The sequence below is a fragment of the Taeniopygia guttata genome, chromosome 1A, assembly GCF_048771995.1.
Source record: "Taeniopygia guttata chromosome 1A, bTaeGut7.mat, whole genome shotgun sequence".
In the NCBI taxonomy this organism is placed as follows: Eukaryota; Metazoa; Chordata; class Aves; order Passeriformes; family Estrildidae; genus Taeniopygia; species Taeniopygia guttata.
Genome location: NC_133025.1, coordinates 43,231,477 through 43,253,420, shown reverse-complemented (window position 1 = coordinate 43,253,420; position 21,944 = coordinate 43,231,477). Strand labels below are relative to the sequence as shown.

Here is a 21,944-nt window from a genome sequence, read left to right as displayed (position 1 = left end):
GTTTCCAGCTGCTTCTCTTGTGCCAGCTCTGATGCCTCAGTGAGCTGGTCAGAAGGGTAACTTAGCAAAAAAAAAAAAAACAACCCAACAACAACCCCCTGTACCCCAGTAGATACATACCGATGACAAGAGTGGATCAGGAATGCAGGGCACAGAAAGGGAGCACGACCTCAGTGCTTCCTGCAGCTTCTCCAAAAGGCTGAGGGGCATCCAAAGCTAAATTAATTACTCATGGATACTACAGCATGCAATTTCACTCCCACTTCTATTACCTTTTGTTGTCTGGGGCTTGCCAACCCCAATGTAAGACAAACCAATTCACCAGTCTAGCGAAAGACTACGCTGAATGGATGTTTTTCTGCCAAGTTAGTATTGCATCAGCTCAACAGAATGAACAGTGGGGAAAATGCCATGTGGAAGGAAGGAAGGTAGAAGGAGTGAGGTGGGAAAGGGAAGAAAGAGGTCCTCTTTTTAAGAGATTGACTCAGCTGCTTGGTCTAACTTAACCTCGAGTATGTGCTTCCACACTATCCCTAGTGCAGGGGACTATTGAAAGTCCTTTTCTCACACCCACAAGCATGGGTTCCAGTCCTCTTGTTTATGCTTCACCTGTAGAGCTGTGTGACTGCCTGTGGTTCACAGCAGCTCACTGCTCACCCAGGAAACACTTGTGCTTTTGATCAGCTCGTCTTAGTTGAAAGATCATGGTGTGAGCTCAGGGAACAGAAGTGTGTGGCAGAGGAGGAGGGCAGCAGCCCTCTTTAGCAGCAAAGCAAATAAAAAGTGGTGTGCCCTTGACATGAAACTATACACTCAATAACCCCCACTGTGGAGGCAGGCCTTGGTGCAGCTGGGCTGTAGGAATGAATGCCCATTTGAATGGGGACTACAGGTCCCCAGTCTGCAGTTGGTATTCTGGAGTAGCCAGTTTGGATGGCTTTTCCAGCCCAATATGGATACTCAGATCTCTGCAGCAGTCCTTCTAGGAGCTAAAATAGCTTAGGGGAACAATCTAAATTTTTGTAGATATGACAACAGAAATCAATGTATTTGTTCACTGCCATCTCCTGATCAAGTGGACTTCAAAAGCCCTTTCATAAAAGGAGCCAGAAGGAGAGGTATAATGAAATCTTCCAGGATGTGACAAACCACTTGTTGTGCAACAAAAGCTGTCAAAACATAATAAGCCAGATTGACCTAACTGCAACTTCAGCTGACTTAACTTCTTCCTTCAGCTGCAACTTCCAGCTGAAGCAAGATTCCTGGTCTACAACACTTGTAAGGAGACACTGAATTCAACACCAATGAGCATTTATTTGAGCCAGCTGTGCTTCACTCAGTTGTTGTGTCTTACAGACTTTCAAGAAACTTTTGGCTCATGCTTTCTTCCATGTATGCCAGTCCTTTAATGGACAATATTCTGGGAGAAGTGTAAAAGAGGAAAAAAAAAAAAAGGGGTGAAGGCAGAAACAAAGAAAGAGAAGTAATTCAGCATGCACTGTAACAAAATACATCATTTTCCAATAACTTTTGTCTTGAGGGTGTGGCCCAATGAAGATGCTTTGAAATCTAAATAAGTGTTGGAGTCATGGAATCTTTTGCCTAGATTTGCAATTGCCAGAGAACTTTACTTTCTACCAGAGTACACAGAAATTATGTCCTGTTTTAAACCGGAACACTTGATAGGGACTCATATGTACATAGGGTTCTATTCCTGGCTGAGCTGCTGGCCTGCTGAGCAACCTATGGGAAATTGTTCCTCTTTCTGTGCTTTTACTTCCCATAAATAATGACACACATTCTTAGATGCTACTATTACTATACAGCCGTAGTAATGTCCTAGTATGCTCGTGCAATAATTATACTGCAATGTTTACAATATTCCTCTTTCTGCTGAAAAAGAACAAAGTTCACTAACTAGGTGTTATTAAGACAAAGATCACAGAACTGTTAGGGAAGATCCTATTTCCACCTTCCCTGCCCAGGCAGGGTCACCACGTGCAAGTGATACAGCAACATGTCCAGGTGGGTTTTGAGTATCTCCAGAGAGGGAGATTCCACAACCTCTCCGGACAGCATCTTCCAGTGCTTTGCCACCCTCAACATCAAGAAGTTCTTCCTCATGTTGAGATAGAACTTCTTGTGTTTTAGTTTATGGCCATTGCTCTTTGTCTTGTTGTTGGGCACCACTGAAAAGTGTCACTATTCTCTTGATACCCACCTTTGAAATATTTTTATGTATTGATGAGACCCCTTCTCAGTCTTTTCTTCTCTAGGCCAAACAGGCCCCCCTCCCTCAGACTCTCCCCGTTAGAGAGATGTGCCAGACCTCTCATCACCTTTGTGGCCCTTTGCTAGACTCTGCCAGTAGTTCCTTGTGTTTTAGGCACTGATGGTCTAAGGTACCTTTGAGACAGGTTTAGGGACACTCACAGAAGCTAAAAGTCAGGGACGAACAGACGCTTCGCGCTGACAACGCACGGCCCCGCTGACGGCGGCGTCTCTGCGCCCACGGCGGGCGCGGACCCCCCACGCCCATCCCTCTATCCTACATCTCCCGGCGCCGCGCGCGCAGGGCGGTGCCGCAGGAAGCGCGGCGCGGGTCTTTCCGGCCGTGCGCGCGCCCCGAGCGGAGGCGCGCCCCGAGCCTGCACCGACGAGACAAGATGGCCGGGCTGCCCCGCAGGATCATCAAGGTACGGCCCGCGCCCTGCCCGCCGCGCGCCGCTCCGCCGTGCCGGCCGGGAGCGCCGAGCACGCCGGGCCGGGGTCCCGCGCCGAGGGCAGCGCCGCGCCGCGCCGGGCGCCGCTTCCGGTGCCCGGGAGCTGGGCCGCGCTAGGGCAGGGCCGCCTCCCCGGCCTCCTCCCGCCCCTGCCGGGCGAGGGGCGCCTCGCTGCCGTCCCGCCCGCGCCCCGCCGCTTCCCGCCGCCGCCGCGGGGCCCCCGCGCGCTGTGTCGGCGCGCGCGGGTGGCGGGAGCGGCCGGGCCCTCCCGGCGGGCGCGGGCCCGCGCCCTTTGCGGGGATGGCTCGGGCGGCGGCGGCGCCCTACGGCCCCCGCGGCTGCCGAGCGCTGCTGTCTGTGCACCCTTCGGGGTCCGGAGCTCGAAGGACATCGGGCACATCCCCCGCTGTCTTCCGCCGGCCCTGCGGCTTCTCACTGGGGGCTTCCGCCAGGCCCCGGCTTCCCGGCACAGCTCTCGGCGTGCTTGGCCCGGGGGAGGGCGGCGGTGGCGCCGTGCTCGGCTTCCCAGTGTGCGGTGAGGGACGAGCCACAGCGAGCAGTTAAACCTGGGCCACAGCTGTGTGTGCGTCGGGACATTGGCACCGGTGGTCCACGCTGGGACAGCCCGGTTACTGCTACGTTTGCTCGGAGCTGTCGGCCCTTAGTCTATTAAGGTGTCGTGCTGGCGGTTCGGTATCATGTTTCGACTGTGATTTGCCAAGCTTTGCAAGGACTCTTAACTTTGGGGTATTTTCAGCAGATCCTCCGAATTCGGTTCCAGCATAAGACTTGAGTAATTTGGAGACACTTATTGGTGGCTATATTGCAAGCTATCAAACAGCTCGGTCCTGTAGCTCACGTGGTTGCTCCTGCTGTGCTGCTGTCTCCTACTCGATTTGTAATGGTGTGAATTGAAGCCCCTGAATGGATGATCATTCTCTTTACAAAAGTTATTAAGTGATTCCAGTAAGGTTGGTTAGCCCTCACAGGAAATGACAGCATCCTAACAGGCTATGGCCTGTTACAGTGAATGGATGTTAGTTTTTAATACTCTGAAGCTCTCTCAGTTGGTAAACACTGTAAATAAATTAACTTATAAAGTGTTAAATAGTGGACAAAAAAATACAATTATTTTGTCCAAGAAGTCAAGTTATCAAGTAGGTGATAGAGATGATGAGGTAAAATAAGACAGAAGTAGTGTTTGTCTTCTGTGAAACAGAGCTAACTACAATTAGTGCTCAGAATTGTAAGTAAGTAGTAAAAATGAAGAAGACCAATCTTACCGATTTTGACACCTATCCAGCTGTCTGAGTGCACAGCATGCTAATCTGAATGTATTTCAGGTGTGATAGGGAACAGTGATTCATAATACAGTGGAACTGGTATTTATCACAGAGTTGCAGTAAGAGCTCAGTCATGAGGCTGGTGTCTGCGTTAAATTTTCATTGCTCTTGACAGATCCCCAGAATACAACCAAGAAGTGCACCCACTTATGCTGGTGCATAAATTTTGTTCCTGGTACTTTTGTTTTCTTCACGCTTTTCTAGAAATAAACGCTGGCACAATTTACACAACTCACTTCAAAGATGTATGGTGATGTGGGACTGTTTGTTTTCCTCCTGGAGAAGAAAGGTGGAGGGCAAAAGAGAGTCGTAGAAACTCCAGATTTTCTGTGAAGGATCCCCCTTAGACATATGGTGGGTTGGGTGTTTCCATGTGTGCATTGGAAGTTGTCTGCAGCCAGTCTAGAGTTATTAAATCTTGGCTTGGTTGTGTTAGATGATCAGCTCTTCAGCTGCTGTGCTGTGCGTGCCTTAGGTTGCCATATGTGAGTATGATCTAGGACTTGAGTCTGACTAGTTACTAGAGCCTCAAAAATGTGCAAAGTCATATCTTGAAATACCACAGCTGCAGAAGTGTGGACCCAGAAATACTCCTGCTTAAATCTTCGGGAGTCTTGAGTGAGAATTGTTTTGATCTTTCCTATCATGCCAATTTTGACTTTAGTGTTTAATTTCCTATTCTGGATGCCTTAGAGGGCAGGCAGGGAGTGAACCCAGTTGCTAATGGGAATTTTAAAGATCAGGAAAGGAAATGGAAGAGATAGGAAAGAGCTGAGTAATGGTAAAATAACTCCAGTAAAGAAAATTAAATCTTCATGCTATGCACAGTAATAAATTTCATGATAAATAAATGGCTTAGGTTACTTTTAGGAAAAGTAATCTTGCACCCTTTGTGTTGTCATCCAGGAGAGACTATCGATGGCTTCTTGGGGCTAGGAGAGTGTATTTGACTGTAATAAAGTCCTGAGCCTGGCTGGCTGCTCCAAATGCAGTTGGCATTCCCTGTCTTGAGCGACTGCTGGCAGATGGCCGGGCTCTCAGGTTGACTTGCAGCCCTGTACTCCTCAGCCTGCGTCTTTGCTATGTGCAGGCTGTCATCCAGCCCAGGAGGAGAGCAGGAGCTTTCCTTGCAGTGGCAAGGACTCTGTTTATGTTTCCAATACTTCAAATTCAATGAAAAGGTGACAGTATGGGTGTTTTAAAGCAGTTGTTGCAGAAGATACAGAATTATTCCCAATTTACTGCCCTCAGATTACTTAGAAACGTATTTTAATAAAGTGTGTGTGGGAATGGTCTGTAACTTCAAAAGGTGACTTGCTTTAGAATTTTGACTGCTAGCATATCACTAATGGTGAGTAGAAGACATTGATGTAGTTTTGAGTCTTAAAAGACGTAATCAGAATTGGAAAACCTTGTATCTTTTGAATAGAGAAGAGGTATTTCTGTTTTCTTAAGTAGTTCAACACCAGGGGTCCTATGAGAATTGTCATGACAAAAAGACTATTAATGTAAGATAAAATGTGTTACTGGCACATTTACTACATAGATGTGTGTGACTTTTACTTTCAAGCACTTCTTACATCAGTTCTTTCCCATGTTGCAAAGTCACGTACCTCCAGTCGAGTAAGGAATTGAATTGCGTCTGAATTATTTTCTTGGCTGACATTCAATCCACCTTATTGCTGTGTCAAGTGCAGTCAGAGTATGTGAACGGGATGGACAATATTGCCCCATATAATCTTTTAAAGTGTTTTTTCCCCTGCTGTTTTCATTGCTGCAGTGATCTCATCATTCATGATTTGATGCACAAGTCTCTAAGTTGACTGAGCCGGCTGTTATTAGTGCTTCTGTTACAATTGCTGCAGCTGCTCCTGTAATGAAGTAACCGTCTGAAGCAGTAGCTGAGGCTACTTCAGATTTTTTTTTCTAATTAATTTATCAGTGTTAAATTACAGAGGCTTTGATTTCCTCCCCTGGATGATACTGTGGTGTTGTCTGAGATATGCATTCTTTGCTGTTTACTGTGTGAAGCTATTTCCTTTATCTGCAGTGAACTCCTGCTTGCTGTGTTTTTTGAAACTCTGGGAATGCTTGGATTGCTAACTACAAAATGCTGCTTCAAAATGTAAAATTTCTTGGTGGTTTTATGGAGATTCTCTTGGTGTGCATGATGCTAGGCACTTAGAGCATTCTATAGTTGAGGTCAGTATAATCAGCCTTATATATTTGAGATTTTATATATAAATAATATAAATCAGGTATTTAGCCTGCAACTGGAACTTTCTAGAAGTTCTTTAAAAGTGTTACTGGCAGCCAATTTGAAGTTTCTTGAAAGCTGTGTTTCTTTGAGGCATGGACTTCTGTCTCAACTTGAAAATTTAAGTCACTGCTACTTTTTGATTTCCGTGACATGTCTGACCACTTTTTTATTTCCTGAATTAAGAAAAAATACATAAAAAAGACTTGAGGTGAACCTAATATCTTTCTGTGGAGTTTTATATTTCTTTGAGTGGTGGTTAGGTGCAGAAAACATCACTTCTGGAGAACGCTGTTCCTTGACATTTGTCAGAGAATGTAATGTCTTTTTGCATCTTGTATACCATTTGAATCTTGTGGATAACTTAAAATTTGATAGAAGGGTGAAGATTTTGGGAATTTTCAGAGGTGTTTTTGTACTGTTCTTAAAACCATCTTCGCCCTGCTCCTTTCTCCCCCTTCCCCAAGTGTAGAAAGATAATACACGTGCTGTTTTGCAACCCTCACTGAGTCTTCTTGCCAGGTGACCAATATAGCCTGGGATAGTAGGAGGAGTGTACAGGCAGGTATTGGAAGCCTGAAGCTTGGCAGGACAGATGCTTTGTGCAGGTAGGGGAGGGAAGCTGAGAAGGCAGCTCAGGCCCAGAGGATAGGAAAACCTTCCAGTTAGGTCTAGTCATGTTAAGTTCTAAAAAGAAAATGTGGAGTCCTAATAACAGATCTTTCAGAGGACACTGGTAACTTCTCATAACCTTTTTCTCAAAGGAGCTTTCAGTAGACCATGTTGACTAAAAATTGAGGAAAACCCAAACAAATAACCCAGATAGAGGTATGAATCCTGTTTGGACCGTCTTGTATAATACTTGAGCAACTTTGAGACACAAACCTATAGTAAACAAATGGACTTTCATGGCTTTGCATGCAGTTGTTTTCTACTGTATATGTCTGTTACATATAGATGGCTTTCAGAGTATCATAATTTGTTTTGTGTAGTAGTACAAAACAAAATCACATTTTTGTAGTTACTTGTGACTGGTGGATTAATAGTGAGAAGCAAGTTGCAAATTTTGCTATAGATGGTGTGGTGGATTGACCCTGGCTGGACACCGCTCTATCCTTCTCCTCCTCAGCTGAGCAGGGGAGAGAAAGTACAGCCAAAGGCTCCTGGGTCAAGAGAATCACAGGGAGGGATCACATGCCCATTACAGTCATGGGCAGAACAGACTTGACTCGGGGAGATTGATATAATTTATTGCCTATCAAATCCTAGTAGGTTAATGAGAAATTGAACCTAAATCTTGAAAAACACCTTCTCCCCCCACCCACCTCACCCTTCTTCCTGGGCTCAACTTCATTCCTGATTTTCCTCTCTCATACCCCTCAGAGGTGCAGGGGAATGGGAATTGGGGGTTATGTTCAGTGTATCACATGTTTTCGCTCTTGCTCCTTCCTCTTTAGGGGCAGAACTCTCTGTACTCTTTCCCTGCTCCAGCATGGGGTCCCTCTATGAACTCCAACATGAGTCCTTCCCACAGACTACAGACTTCACTAACTCCTTCATTGTGGGTCCTTTCCGCAGGGTGCAGTCCTTCGGGAGCAGACTGTTTCAGTGTGGATCACTGAATGACCACATGGGTCACACTTTGTGCCAGCAAACCTGCTCCAGCATGGGCTTCTCTCTCACCACGACCTGCCAGGAGCTTGCTCCAATGTAGGTCGCAATGTAGGACCCATGGGGTCGCAGTCTCCTGTAGTGCATCCATGTGCTCCAGCATGGATGGGATGCATGGGGACAGCCTGTGTCACCGTGGGCTGCAAGGGAATCTCTGCCCCCACACCTGGAGCACCTCCTCTCTCTACTTCTGCACTGACCTTGGTATCTGCAGAGTTGTTCTTATATAGTCTCATTTCTTTGTCCTCTGCTGCCCAGGTTGTGGGTTTTTTTTTTTTTTTCCCTTTCTTGAATATATCACCTCAAAGGTGCTACCACTATTGCTGATGGGCTCAGCCTTGGCCAGGGGCAGGTCTGTCTTGGAGCTGGTTGCCATTGGCTCTGTTGGACATGGGGGGAGCTTCTGGCAGCTTCTCACAGAAGCACCTCAGTGGGCCCACCCCACTACCAGAACCTTGCCATGCAAACCCAGTATAGACAGCATTTGGACAGAAGCTCAGTATTAATTACTGTTTGCATTAACCACACCGTGATAGTTGGCTCTGCACCATATATGAATGTAAGCCTTGAGTTCAAATGTGCTCCACCAGTATAACTGCAGGAATGGTTTACACTCTTAGCTTAGTGATTTCAGTTATGCCTTACTTTACAATAGCTGGAGATGTACCATGAAAAGCTCTATCTGTGCTATCACATAGATAATCCTTTAGGAATTTGCATAGGATCTCAGATTCACAGTTCCAAAATCTCGTAATCTGCTGTGGAAAATTCAAGAATGAGGTAATTCTTGGGGGAGGTGCTGCTGACCTTAAAATGCCCCTCTTCATGTTACTGCTTGGCTACAAGGTCCTCTTCCAAGAGTGGGTAGATTCTGGTTGGTTTTTTTTTTCCTTCTGGGAAGGCACTGTTACTTGGAATACATTTGAGTTCATCTCATTGCAAGTGGTTTTTCAGTGGTTAAAATTGTATGGTAATGGGATTTAGAGAGCCAGAAGTGTGTGAGAGGATTGTGAGCAATCCAGAGTTCATTCACAGTGCTTGCTTAACAGAGCTGTAGTATCAATTTGCTGGACAACTGTCCATATATTGAGTACTAGTTAATGTTTTCTAGATCTGCTGTACCACTGTTTTATTATTTTTTTTACAGCTGATGCCTTTGACATGTTGGCACTTTGAACAGGTTTTCTTGCCTTTTTTTTTGGGAGGTGGTGTTGGATACAGTTGGGGCTAGTGATGGAGTCTGGAAATCTGCAGGGTGGTAGAAGCATTAAAGTACAAGAGACTCTAGCCAGTAATGAGTCCAGGAAGTGGGGGCATGTGGAATGCTGACACTTGGGGATTATAGGGCAAGGAAGAGAATTCATGTGGAGCTGACTTTTGTGAACCAAAGTGTAGCCTCCCATTTATATTTGACCCTTGCTTTACAGTTTAATGAGCTTTGCTGCTAATTCTTTTTTTCTTTGTCCTAAAAGGTAATGTTATTTTCAGAAGATTTTCTTCAATGAAGTTGTTTTACAGTGATATAATTTTAATGTAAACATCCTGAAATATCTTTGACAATATGACATCTGCTTAGGTAACCAATTTATTTTCAGTAATGCTGGTTTCAGCCGGTTCTTTACATAGTTGTAGCTAATGAATTGATAGACCCTGGAAGAACTTGTGCCAAAATGTGATGTAATGTTTTGAATTAAATCTTTGTAGTTTTCTGAGGCAGCTTTACCCCTATATGTAGAAGACAGTTTTGACTGATAAGTTTTGCTTTTTCCTACTTCCTCCCCCTCAAAAATCAAAGCAAAAATGTGCATGCTTTTTTACCTTCTTGTGTGCAATTTATCACTCCTTGGTGAAGATCAGTGTGATCTTCCCCCTTATCACAGTCAGACTGGAAAGAATTGTCATTTGGCAAGTAATTATAACTTGTCACTGTGACAATATAGTGCTTTTAACTAAAGCCTTAAGTTTCTATTTCATACCCCAAAATTAATCTGGACTATTGGATGTAGTTGGAAGGTAATGACACTGGTAACTGGCAATAGTTGCCGGTGGTCAGAATGAAAGTATGAAAGAAATGTATTCTCGGTGTAGTCTGAATTGAAATGCTGAAGTTGGTTATTGTACTTCTGTTTTTTGCAGAGGGCTGCACAAAGTGAAGAAGTTACCACCTAGTGAGGTTAGCTTAACCAGAAGTTTGTGATCAATCTGGCTTATTCTTGTAGCAGCTTCCCAGTACCGAAAATAGGCCTACAAAAGAGCTGGAGAAGGACTTTTACAGGGGCATATAAGGATACAAGGAGAGTGGATTCAAACTTATCAAAAGAAAGAGAGCATGTTTAGATTAAATGTAAGGAAGAAATTCTTTGCTGTGAGGGTGGTGAGGCACTGGAACAGGTTGCTCAGTGAAGTTGTGGATGCCCCATCCCTGGAAGTGTTTATGGCCAGGTTAGATGGGGCTCTGAGCAACCTGACCTAGTGGGAGGTGTCCCTGGTCATGGCAGGGGAGTTGGACTAGGTGGTCTTTAAGGTCCTTTCCAACCCAGGCTGTTCTATGATTTGATTCAGGTTGAACAGCCTTACTGTATGAACAGATTCATCTTGGACTGTGCTGGCACAAAATTTTTTGTGCCACTGAGGTGAACTTAGACTGAGGAACTGATTTAGCTCAGAACTCTGTAGTAAAGGTTACCAAATCAGTTCCGTGATCTCATCTGTTGACTTTGCAAACACTTGGGCTGATGAGGAGAGTACATGGAAGGATGACTGTTCAAATTAGTACTGCTGCTGAGAAGTTAGAGGTTCCCATTCAGGCAAACTTGCATTTTTGTGAGGAAAGGAAATGGTGGAGGTAGTTACAGATGTGAGTGAAGTTAATCAAGAAGGACTGAACCATGCTGATATGATGGGTAGAAAAGCAATTTGACTTCATTGGCTGTTGAATTTACAATTAAGAATGAAACAAAGGACTTCCACTCTCAATGACTAAAATTTAGTGTGACTTAGGTGTAATTAAAAAAAAAATCTCTTTGATTTTTGCTATTGGTAGTGTCTTTTCATCTGTTTTAGAAATCTTCCTGGAGGATTTGGCAGCAAATGTCTAATCTCCCTTAGGAAGCAAATACTGAAATAACTGATGAGCAATCAGTTAAACTGAAAGATCTCTCTTTTTCCTCATCACATTTTCTCCCACATAAATTGTTATGTGTGGTACTCTGCAAGTGATAAGTGTTATTATTTCAACTGTAGCAGGAAATGGAGCTAGTGGCTTTAATTTTAAGTCTGTCATTTTTTTCTCAAAAATTCTTAATTTTCAGTATCATCTGTGGAGTCTGAAACTCTCTACTGCTTTCTCTCTAAAAGTGGTTCAGGATACAACATCTCAAACACAGATTAAAAAGTACTGTGTGGGCTGACCTTGGCCAGGTGCTCACCCAGCCACACTCTCTCCCCACCTCCACCAGGCAGCGGGGAAAAAATAAGAAGGAAAAGCTCATGGGTCAAGACAACGACAGAGGGATCATTTACTGATAATCATCATGGCAAAACAGGCTCCAGTTAGGGCACATTAATTAATTAATTTGTTTCCAGGTAAGATAGAATTGGAGGGTGAGAAACAAAGACAAAATTAAACCAGCACCTTTGCCATCTTTTTCCAGTACTCGACTTCAGTCCTTCAGTCCTTGCTCCCCAACTCACCTGTATCTGATGGAGGCAAGGGGTTGGAGAATGGGGGTTTATGGTCAGTCCCCAGCAGCTCCTCTCTGCTGTTCCTTCCTCCTCACACTTTTCCTGTGCTCACAGTGGTCTGCTCCATGGCCTACAATGTGGGTATATGTGCTCCACTGTGATCCTTCACAGGCTACAGGGAATCTTTGCACCAGTGCCTGGAGCTTGTCCTTGCTATCCTTCTCTGACCTTGCTGTTCACATTAGTTTTGCTCACAATTCTTTTTTACCCCTTGATCTTCTCTCTGTGTGATGCTGTTTTCTTTTAATGTCACTTTTATTGTCCTAATGTCCTAATGATGTCCTTTTTTAAATACGTTTTCTCAGGTGTGCCACTGGCTTGGCTGATTGGATCGCCCATGTCCTGTGGTGGCATGTTTTTGAAGCTGGCTGTGTCTGGTGAGGTACAGCTCCTGGCCTCTCCTCACAGAGGTCACCCCTGGGGCCCCTCTGCTGCTAGCAGCTTCACACATACACCTTGTACTTGTGCTCAGTTGGTAATGCAGTTGAATTAGATCATACCAAATATAAAAAAAATGGGGCAAGCTAATGTGGATTTCTTTCAGTTAGGGTGCCTTTTTAATTTTACAAATAATGTTTCTTTTTGGCCATTTTGGGACTATTCCTACGGTGTTGCATTGCAGCCTATTGTTCCTTTTGTATATGGCCAGGGTTACCAGAAAGTTTGGTAACTGGCTGTTTGGAGACCTTCTCCTGTAGCACCTGTGGAAGAAACTTGTCAAGGGATGGGCAGATTTTTTTCATTTGTACTGGTGGAAGATGCTTTTATCCACAGCCAGTGCCAGCTGTTCCATGTTTCTACTGGGAGTTCTGTCCTCTGCTGGATGGCAGCAGAGTTTTTATGTTGTCAATCAGCATTTTTCAGATTAAAGATCTAGTTAAGAAGACCTAGCTCACTTTTCCTGAGTTGCATTGAGAATGCTGACAGGGTGTGCTTTCTCAGTAGATTTGCAGAATGGTGATTTCTGGCAAAGTGTCAGCAATAAGCACTCATACTTGAGCTGTAATTCCTGTTGTAGATTAAGTCCACATCCATAATCTGTATTCCCTGATCTGTTCAGAATAAAGGTAGGTTTAGTTGAACCTATAGTAAGGGTAGATATTGCCTACACTTTCTCACTGTCTGACATAGATTAGAGTGGACTTGTACCTTGCCTTGGCCTGACAAAGTTGTAGGAGTGTAACCTCCATCTTAGTAGGTGATATGGAAGGAAAATAGCTTGACTACTGCTTAGAGAATTGAGCTAGTAAATGTGCTACTGTAAATATGAGGGAATACTCATTCCCCTGAGGCTTTGTATAGAGATGTGGTATTGTGCCATTTCAGATATTTAATAGCTTTAAGACCTGTGGTGTTTTCTCTTTATGTAAGAGGCCATTATTATTTCTGTTTTGAAGTTTCAGAATAATTTTATCACAGATATGTCAGCCTCTGAATGATATTATATCTCTTTTTAAGATACTAGCATAAAGTTGCTAGCCATAAGGATGCTTTTCTGTAGTCTTAGTGCTATAAAAGGTTCTTAGATAACTGTTACAGATATGTGGAGTCTTTGTGTTTAAGACTCTTATAGATGGATAAAGACTTTTAATTTAGTAGTTTACCATCTGTTACTGAAATTAGCCTAGTTGGTAGTTAAGCTTCTTCCTTTGGAATGAGGAGGAAGGCTCTGCATTTCATTTTTAGGTTGATTACAGAATAGTAATCTGTTACACTGGTATCCTGCTGTGATTGACACTGCACTCCCAGCTCTTTAAACCAGCCCTTTCAGCAAAAGCAATCTTCTCCTGTCCTTCTGAGAGGAAGTGTTTAGCCCCTGCGTTTTGGTGGCACAGCTGTTTGAGTGGAACATTGGTGCACTGCATCAGGGACTCTTCCTTCTTGAATGACTTTTTTCCTGTCTTTTCTTCCAGGTTGGGTACTTACTGTGTTAGACCATGAGGTCAAGAGACAGCTATACAGGCAAAAATGAAAGTGCATAATAGGCTGAACTGGAAAGGCACCACAGATTTGGTTTTTCCTTTTCTTTCTGCAATGGCTGATCATTTTATACCTTACAGTATTCAGACCCTATAAGGTGGTGTGATTTCTCTAAGCTACCTTTGTTCCAGTGGATTTTACAAAGATCACTAGGTGATTTCACAGCTGGCATTAAAGGACAATGTGGACCAGAAGACCAGAGTTTTGTGTGACATCAATTGTAACGCTCACTGAGACCACAGTATTAGTGGATTAATAAGCAGTATGTTTTATTTATTAATGTGCATAGCAGTAATATTGGATGTGAAATAAGAAAACAGGAGTATCAGGAAAATGAAATGTAGGTAGCCGAATTACTAAGCAAAGCACATTTGTCTAGAGATATGGAGCTTCGATTTCTTCTCTGAGCTAATTTGTGCTGACTTCAAAGGCAAGCTTGTTTTAAATTCTAGTGGCATTCATACAGTAGCTTTAAAGGTCGCATATTTTATAGGTGCTCAATATTGATTTGTTCCTAACTGTTTTAGCCATGTCACTTGGTAGGCAATGTAAAATTTGTGGTGGTTAACTATTGCCATAGCACAGGGAACAGAATTGCACTATTTTTCCAAGCAAAAATAGTTCTTTCTAAAAAGCAATGACGAAGCTTTTAAAATTGTCTGATTCCATGTCAGAATTTCTTCCTTCAGTACAGTAGTGGTCTCTGTCAGACAGAGAAGTTTTACAGTTCAGCTGCAGTGGCTCTACTAGGTAAGAAATAACATTTGGGTTTTTTTGCAAGTACTTGCATAGGTGAATCTTCTGGTTGTGGTATTTGCTGCTTTTGTATTTTGGCACTATCTGTTTGTAGTTATTTGTTTGGTCCTACCTTAGTCTGTTGATAGCAAGCAAGACTTGTGAAGTAGCTTTTTGTTTTTCAAAAGGGTAGCACACAGAAATCTTTTCAGTTGTTTTGACTAAGGCCTTGGCAGCTTGAGGCTTTTGTAAACACTTCCGCAAGACTGAAAGTAATTGAAATAGTTTATTTCTAATTGATTCTTCCTTTGTATGCTTATACCGCCATGTTCATTAGCAGTTGATTTTCCTGGATGTATGTATGGAAGCATCTTCTAGGCTGCTCAGTTTACTTCCTTAAAGAAGTGCTCTGTCTTATTCTGTGTGTATGAACAAGGTGGTTTTGTCTGCTTTTCAGTACATTTTTTCCCCCTTGGACTGAAAGCAGAATAACCAGGCAATAGCTCAAAGAATGAATGAAACCTACTGTCATGCAGATCCATCTCTCCTCATTGTGTGGCTTCTCTTAGTCTTGGCAACCTCGAAAGCCCTCACCCCTGCCTCCTGCTCTGCTGGTCTCTTCTGAAGATCACAATGCTCTCTGTTCCCGAGGCTTCCTATCCTCACATGTTACTGTAAAAGCAGGTTGAGGGTTTTTTCCCCCTCAGGTACAATTAGTTTTGAATTTAATGTCTTCATAGAAGAACAGCTATGCAGAATGTCAGCTACACCATCTGTCCCATCAGTATCATCTGTCACTCTGCTTCAGGCCACCTGTGTTAATAAGGAAAGCTTTGCTTTTGCTTGTCAAAATACCTTCAACAATTCTGTGTTTTCTAACCACTTAATTAAAAATAAAAAAGGGGAGGCATAACAAGTTGTAATTGTCAAATTTGTTTTTTTTTTCAAGTATGGACTGGAATGTATCTTCCTTTTGGGTTTATTAATTTATTTTAGTCAGTGCAAATTGTTACGTTACTTGGAATTGGAAAAAGTGGAGTAAATACAGGAGTGAGAAGAAATCTAAATCTAAAAACATTGCAGAGTATGGCAGATAGAAATAATTGCTTATGGCAGCATGGGAAACTTCACTGAAGCCTAGAGCTTTAAAAATACGTGCTAAAATATCTTCTGTGAAACTTCAGTATGCTAGAGAAGAGATAATAAAAACCACTACTCTGGAACATTTACTTGATGGGAGTTTGTATTCTTGTTGAAGACAAAATTAACTGTTCTATTATGAAAATATTTATTGTGAGCAGCAGAACTTCAAAACCCAGTTTTCTCTGAATTTATTATTTGTCCTTTTTAGCATGTTTATATATAGGTGTTCCAGCTCTTTTTATCCTTATTGTCAGAGATTTTTGCTGGGCAAGGGTTGTATATTCCTGGTTGGAATAAACTGGCCAAAGAGCAGTGATACTATTGGAGCTGTTCATGTCTTCCTCTCCAGTAGCACTGATCTTGGTTATCCTTAGCCATTGACAGCTTACAGAACAGTTGAAATTGGACAAAGGATTTAAAGGCAGTTTTGGGGAAAAGGGGGAAGTAACAGCGTGCATAAAACTCACTTCCTCAGTTAAAAAAATGTAAGAAAGCCTAAAAAAAGTGGGAAGTTAAATATTGCATGTACAAAATCATCCTGATTAGTTAATAATGGTGATAAGTTAAAAGTTTAATTAAAAGAAATTAACCATTCATTTATTTATTTAAATGTGCTTGGGAGACTTATTGGGTAGCCATTCTCTGGGACTTAGAGAATAAGATCAATGTGAAGTTCAACATTTCCTTGTTTCATCTCCACATCTCATCAGTCTCTTGTGGGTGATGTACAGGGTGGTAGGTGGCTATATTTTGCAGTGTTTTTTTTGTGTTTACTTTTGGTTTCTTTGTTTTTGTTTGTTTGGTTTGGGTTTTCAAATTGGTAATGTATACTTAAAATAATGAAAATCTATAAATGGGTCAGCTTCCTGACCTGTTTATATGCTATGACCAGGTGCATAGCATTTCTTGTATACTCACATTTGTTTTAGTATCAGCATGTCTTCAACTGTTCAACTCACCCTAAAATGTGGAAATCAAGTCCCTATAATCTCTTTAGAATTGGGCCTAGTTGTATGTTTAAGCATTTTATATGCTTAGACCTTACAGTGTAATTTTTTTATTAATTTCTCCTTTTGTTCCTTTTTCAAGGTGTCCCCCAAATATATTTAAGATGCTACTGTAATGTCTTCATAACTACAGGACAAAAGCCTTATTTGCTGTCAGAATTTAGGAGGTGTTGATGTATTTAAGTACAAACATTGCACTTTCTCTCAATGAATGACATCTTTGCTGTGTTCCTTGCAGTCTAACAAGCTTGTCTGTGTTATACAGTTCTAAAAAGTTGTGGTTTTGAAGCTTTTGCACAGAGGCAGTGATGTGTATTCATGGGGTCATGGCCTTTCATTTTGAGTGTTTTGGAGAAGTTTAGCCTGATGCTTGCTCTCTGCTGCACCAGAGCCTGGCAGGTGTGAGAGATGAATGTCAACCAGTTCCCTTACAAGGTGTTCATCCTCGTTTCTGTTTGGAAACAGCTTCAATTACACCGACACTGATGGAGCTCTGTGCACAGTGTAGGAAGCAAGGTGTGCTTGCTTTGGAATTTTCATCTAATATTAATGTTCCCCAAGGGGCCCCTGTGGGCTCAGAGTAGGCTCAGTACTCGTGTGGCTGTATGCAGCATAAACGCTCTTTTTGGCATCCCCTTTTTCTGGGATGTTTTATAGCAAGGTGCCCACAGTCATTGAATGTGGAGGCATGAAGGCTTTCTGAGTGGGGTGACATGCTCACAGTGGTACAGCCCCTTAGGTATTATGGGATGTCTGCATTGAAATAATTGTTTTTCTCATATATGGGTTCTCCTGTTGTTTATTGACAAATGGTTTTTAGTGGCAGAACGTGCAGCATGCAGCCAGGCATTGCTCTCTCAGATCTGCTGTCAGGTAGAAGTGCTGATGCTGCTGCCAGAGAACTGCTGATTCTGGGTTGTTTTAAGCCAGGATTGGCTTCCCAGTGTAGTTACAGTCAGCATACTGGCATAACTAGGGACACAGGCTGGACACTGGGGTGACTGGGGGGGAGCTGGGGTCTGCTGAGATCAACCCAGCTAATAAATGTGTTACCCTTAATATTAAAAAATAGTCTTTGAGTGTGCCCATCAGAACCAAAGCCACAGTTTACTTACAAGCACACCTGTGGCAAAGTCCAGCTGTGAAGAAGTTTAAAAATTGGTCTTTTCCATAAGTTCCTTACTTTTAAGTTTTCAGTTGGTTTACATTAGTTTATGTTTAGCATAAGACACTTTCCTCTGCCGGAGCTGTCAAACCGTATATGGTCTTTCACAGGCAGGAACCCAGATTGTCCCCTTTACCTGAGGCAGCACTCATACTGACAGCTTGCTGAAAGAAACTGAGAATGGTTTATGCACTTACAGGGATAATCTGTAGTTTCTTACTGACTTTTCATACCACTGAATGTAAACTATCAGAGTTTGTTATGACTGCTTTTCTACACATTTAATGTACAAGTAAATAGCCAGCAGAATACAAGTGAGTAAGTTAGAAAATGATGTGTATAATATAAATATACTCACAGAAGTAAATGTAAACATCTCTGAGAAGCTTGGATGGCCTTCCAGTGAGTTGTGTAAGTGGCATCTAATGTCTGTGCAGATAAGTAGACAATATGTAGTTGCAACAAGGAAGCATGCACAGATAGAATTAGTTTTAGGTTGGCAAATGTACATAGTAATAAATTCTATATTATAATTTGTAGGACCTTGACAATTCAGAATTGAGTAATTGGATTTTGGAATTAATTACTATGACTTATTTCTGTATTGATCAGTTTTTGTAAAATGAGGTGTTATTTAACTGCCTCAAGACAGCCATATCACTAAAATGCTGTGTACACTTATTTCTGCAAGAGTAATGTATCAGTACAGTTATGTTTGAAGAATTTTTTTAGTCAGGTAGAGGTAATCTGTCTGTTTTGTGCTTATATAAAGAGACACTTACTGTATTGGAGAGAGGCTGACTACAAGGGTGTGCGTACTGACAGAATAAGAGAAATGGCTCCAAACTGAGAGTGGGTTTAGATACGATGTTAAGAAGAAATTCTTTACTGTGGGGGTGGTGAGGTAGTGGAACAAGTTGTGCAGAGAAATTGTGGATGCTCCATCCCTGTAAGTACTATTGTAGATATATAGAATAAATACGCTATAAAACTGAAATAATAAATTAATGTTGTACCTACAATTTGACATTTTCCATCAGTAGAAACAGGATGATTTTTCTTTGTGAAAGGCAACGCAGAAAGGTGTTGAAAAAATTAACTGTACACAGTAAAAGCACTCTTAGAAGAAAGAGGAAATAGGACTAAAATTGTGTGAGGAAATGAGGCTTTAGCAGGATTTTTTTTGTCCCTGCCTTCTGTCCTTTTGCCCATTTTGGCCTAGGGATCTTTTTTTATAAAAACTAGAATGGTGCCCATAAGACTTATGAAGACAGGCAACAGAGAAAAGGCAAGATGTAGAGGACTTGGTCTGTCTGCTCAGTGCATTAGCAGGATGGGAGCTCTTACCTATGGTCACAGCTTGGTGCCTGAGGTAGGATGTCTGTTAGGGTGACTTTAAACATGGTTATGTGTAGACTGAAAGTGCTCACACCAAAGCTATTTATGCATATATATATATATCTAAATATATAAAATATATAAAAATAAATATATAAACCATCATTAAAATATATCTTTAATGTTGCAGAAGAGTAGCACTTTAAATTCTTTGAAGTTGGCTCTGATTCCAGTACAAATATCAGCTTAATAAACCAGTCCACTCTTGTTAATAGTAAATCGTGAACACTTTCTGTGGGTGATTAATCCCTTTGGCTTTTCACTTATGGGAGTTTTTATTTAAGGTAGAATGGGAAATGCTTTTGGTGTTTTAATTGTGGTAATCTTTAAAGTGCTTTTAAATATACTGAGAAAAATATAGCAGCTTGGCAGTAGTTCAATCAAAAAGTAAGAAAATTGAGGCCAGCTGAGTTATCTGTTACTGTGTGTTACAGAAACACACAGCAGGTGAAGCTCTCAGAGGAGATGGGTACCAGTTTACCACAGCCTCATCTGCTTTCTGCTGATGTTCTTTTACTTTAAGGTATTTAACATAGTTTCTGTGAATATAGGCTAAGTGAACACTTGTTGCTTTTAAAATTGTTTGTACAGGTCATGTTTATTTTAAATGGGTTTTATTTTGGCCTTGGGATCTTTTTTATAAAAACTAGAATGGTTTTCTTCTCCTGTTCTTCTAGGAAACCCAGCGCTTGCTGGCGGAGCCAGTCCCTGGGATAAAAGCAGAGCCAGATGAAAGCAACGCACGCTATTTTCATGTGGTCATTGCAGGTCCACAGGATTCCCCCTTTGAGGGTGGGACATTTAAACTTGAACTCTTCCTTCCAGAAGAATATCCAATGGCAGCTCCTAAAGTACGTTTCATGACCAAAATTTACCACCCTAATGTAGACAAGCTGGGAAGAATATGTTTAGATATTTTGAAAGGTAAGTGTTACTATGTTTTTTTTCTTCTTAGCATAATAAGTACAGACTTTTGTAAGTTGACCCTAAAAAGAGTTTTCTTGTGCTTAAAGAATATCTTGCTTCTTCTTTAATCTGGAAAATCTTGCTATTTCTGTAGACTGTGTTGAATATGGTGTTTCATAGTGCTATAAATGTTTCTTCAGATAAATGGTCCCCAGCTTTGCAGATTCGTACAGTTCTGCTATCAATCCAGGCTTTGTTAAGTGCTCCCAATCCAGATGATCCACTAGCAAATGATGTAGCTGAGCAATGGAAGACCAATGAAGCCCAAGCCATAGAAACAGGTGATGTATCTTCTAACTTGTTTCTTTTCCCTAGTTGTAGGAATGGCTTACTACTCACTGGCTGGGGTTTGTAAAGCCTGGCCTCTTGTTTTATGTCTGCAACTTGAAGAAACAAAAAATGACTGCATAGAGTCATAGTCCAGGTGCCCTGAATGTGCCTACAGTAGTCTATTTTTAAGTCTGTGAGGCTTGATAGAAGAAGCTCTCTTGATCTGTTTTATCTTGAATTTTGATGGTTCTAATTTCCTAATCTAATTTGGAGTTCTGGTAAAATGAAGGAGCATTCTAGTGCTTGTCCTCAATGGCTTAAGGAATGGATTAACAGGTTATGGAAAGTACATCTCTGATACTGCATCTGTTGCAGGCTATAGTGGAATGGAAGAGTTGCTATGTTATGCCTCTTCACTTTTGGATCCACTGCTGTCAGACTGCTTCTATAATATATAAAAGTTGACAGCTGCTGGAATTCAAAATTGCACTTAAAAATATCAGAACTGATAGATTTTGTGTGCTTGCAGCAGTGGTATAAAATAAATCTTTAAGAATATGGGTTTAAAATTATTTTAATCAAGCCTGAAAACTACATCTTTTCTTAAATGTGTTTTTTTTCTTTACAGCCAGAGCATGGACTAGGCTATATGCCATGAATAATATTTAAATGCGCTTTGAACATCAAGTGTGCATCACTTCTCCTGTTCTGCCAAGACCTCTTCCTTTTTTTGTTTGCATTTAATGGACACAGTCTTAGAAACATTACAGAATAAAAGCCCAGACATCTTCAGTCCTTTGGTGATTAAATGCACATTAGCAAATCTGTGTCTTGTCCTAATTCACTATTGTACCGCATGAGCAGAGGCTAGAAGTATCATCTGGATTGTTGTGAAATTGTTTGAAAGCAGCAGCACATCTCTGCTTTTAATCATTTTTCCCGTCATGGTTTAAGTATAAGCACTGTGAATGAAGGTAGGCAGGGTTAGCTGCGGGGCTTTTTGTTTTAATTTTGTGGGCTCCTTCTCCCTTTTTATGGTGATGCTAATTGCATTGGTAAAAGCAGCTAACCAGTTATATTTTAGAATATACCCTCTAGCCCAGTCTAACTTAGATGCTGTAGATGGACAAGCTTCATTGTTTGAACAAAAAACGGGAACATTAAACATCCATCACCCTCACTAATACTATAGTGATTCTGCTGTCAAGTGTAGAAAAATCCCTCCAAGAAAAAGCTTGTGACCATTTTGTATGGCTTGTCTGGAAAATCTCCTGTAAATCTTATGTTTTAGTAAAATATTTTTTGTTATTCTACTTTGCCTTTGTATAGTTTATTTTGCTGTGTTTTCATTTCCCTGTGACAATCGTATTTAAAAAAAAATTGAGTCCAGAATTGACAATTTTTCTTCATCAGTCTGACAGATTTAACAGTAAAAACGGGGAATTCACAAGTTGGTGTGTTTTTTTTTTTTTTTGTTGTTTGTTTTGGGTTTTTTTGAGGGGGAGGGGGGGTTGGTTTTTTTTTTTTCTTCATCTGTTTCCT

The 21,944-nt window shown here is 41.6% G+C and overlaps 1 protein-coding gene across 1 annotated transcript; it reads left to right on the top strand.

Annotated features, from left to right (window-relative positions):
• The first annotated feature begins 2,631 nt into the window (after window positions 1-2,631).
• UBE2N (ubiquitin conjugating enzyme E2 N) lies at window positions 2,632-21,715 on the top strand. Its single transcript, NM_001245342.1, is given in 4 exon segments — window positions 2,632-2,696; window positions 19,844-20,090; window positions 20,273-20,413; window positions 21,031-21,715. Coding segments are annotated over 4 exon segments (459 nt in total). The 5' UTR covers window positions 2,632-2,666; the 3' UTR covers window positions 21,072-21,715.
• Window positions 21,716-21,944: the final 229 nt, after the last annotated feature.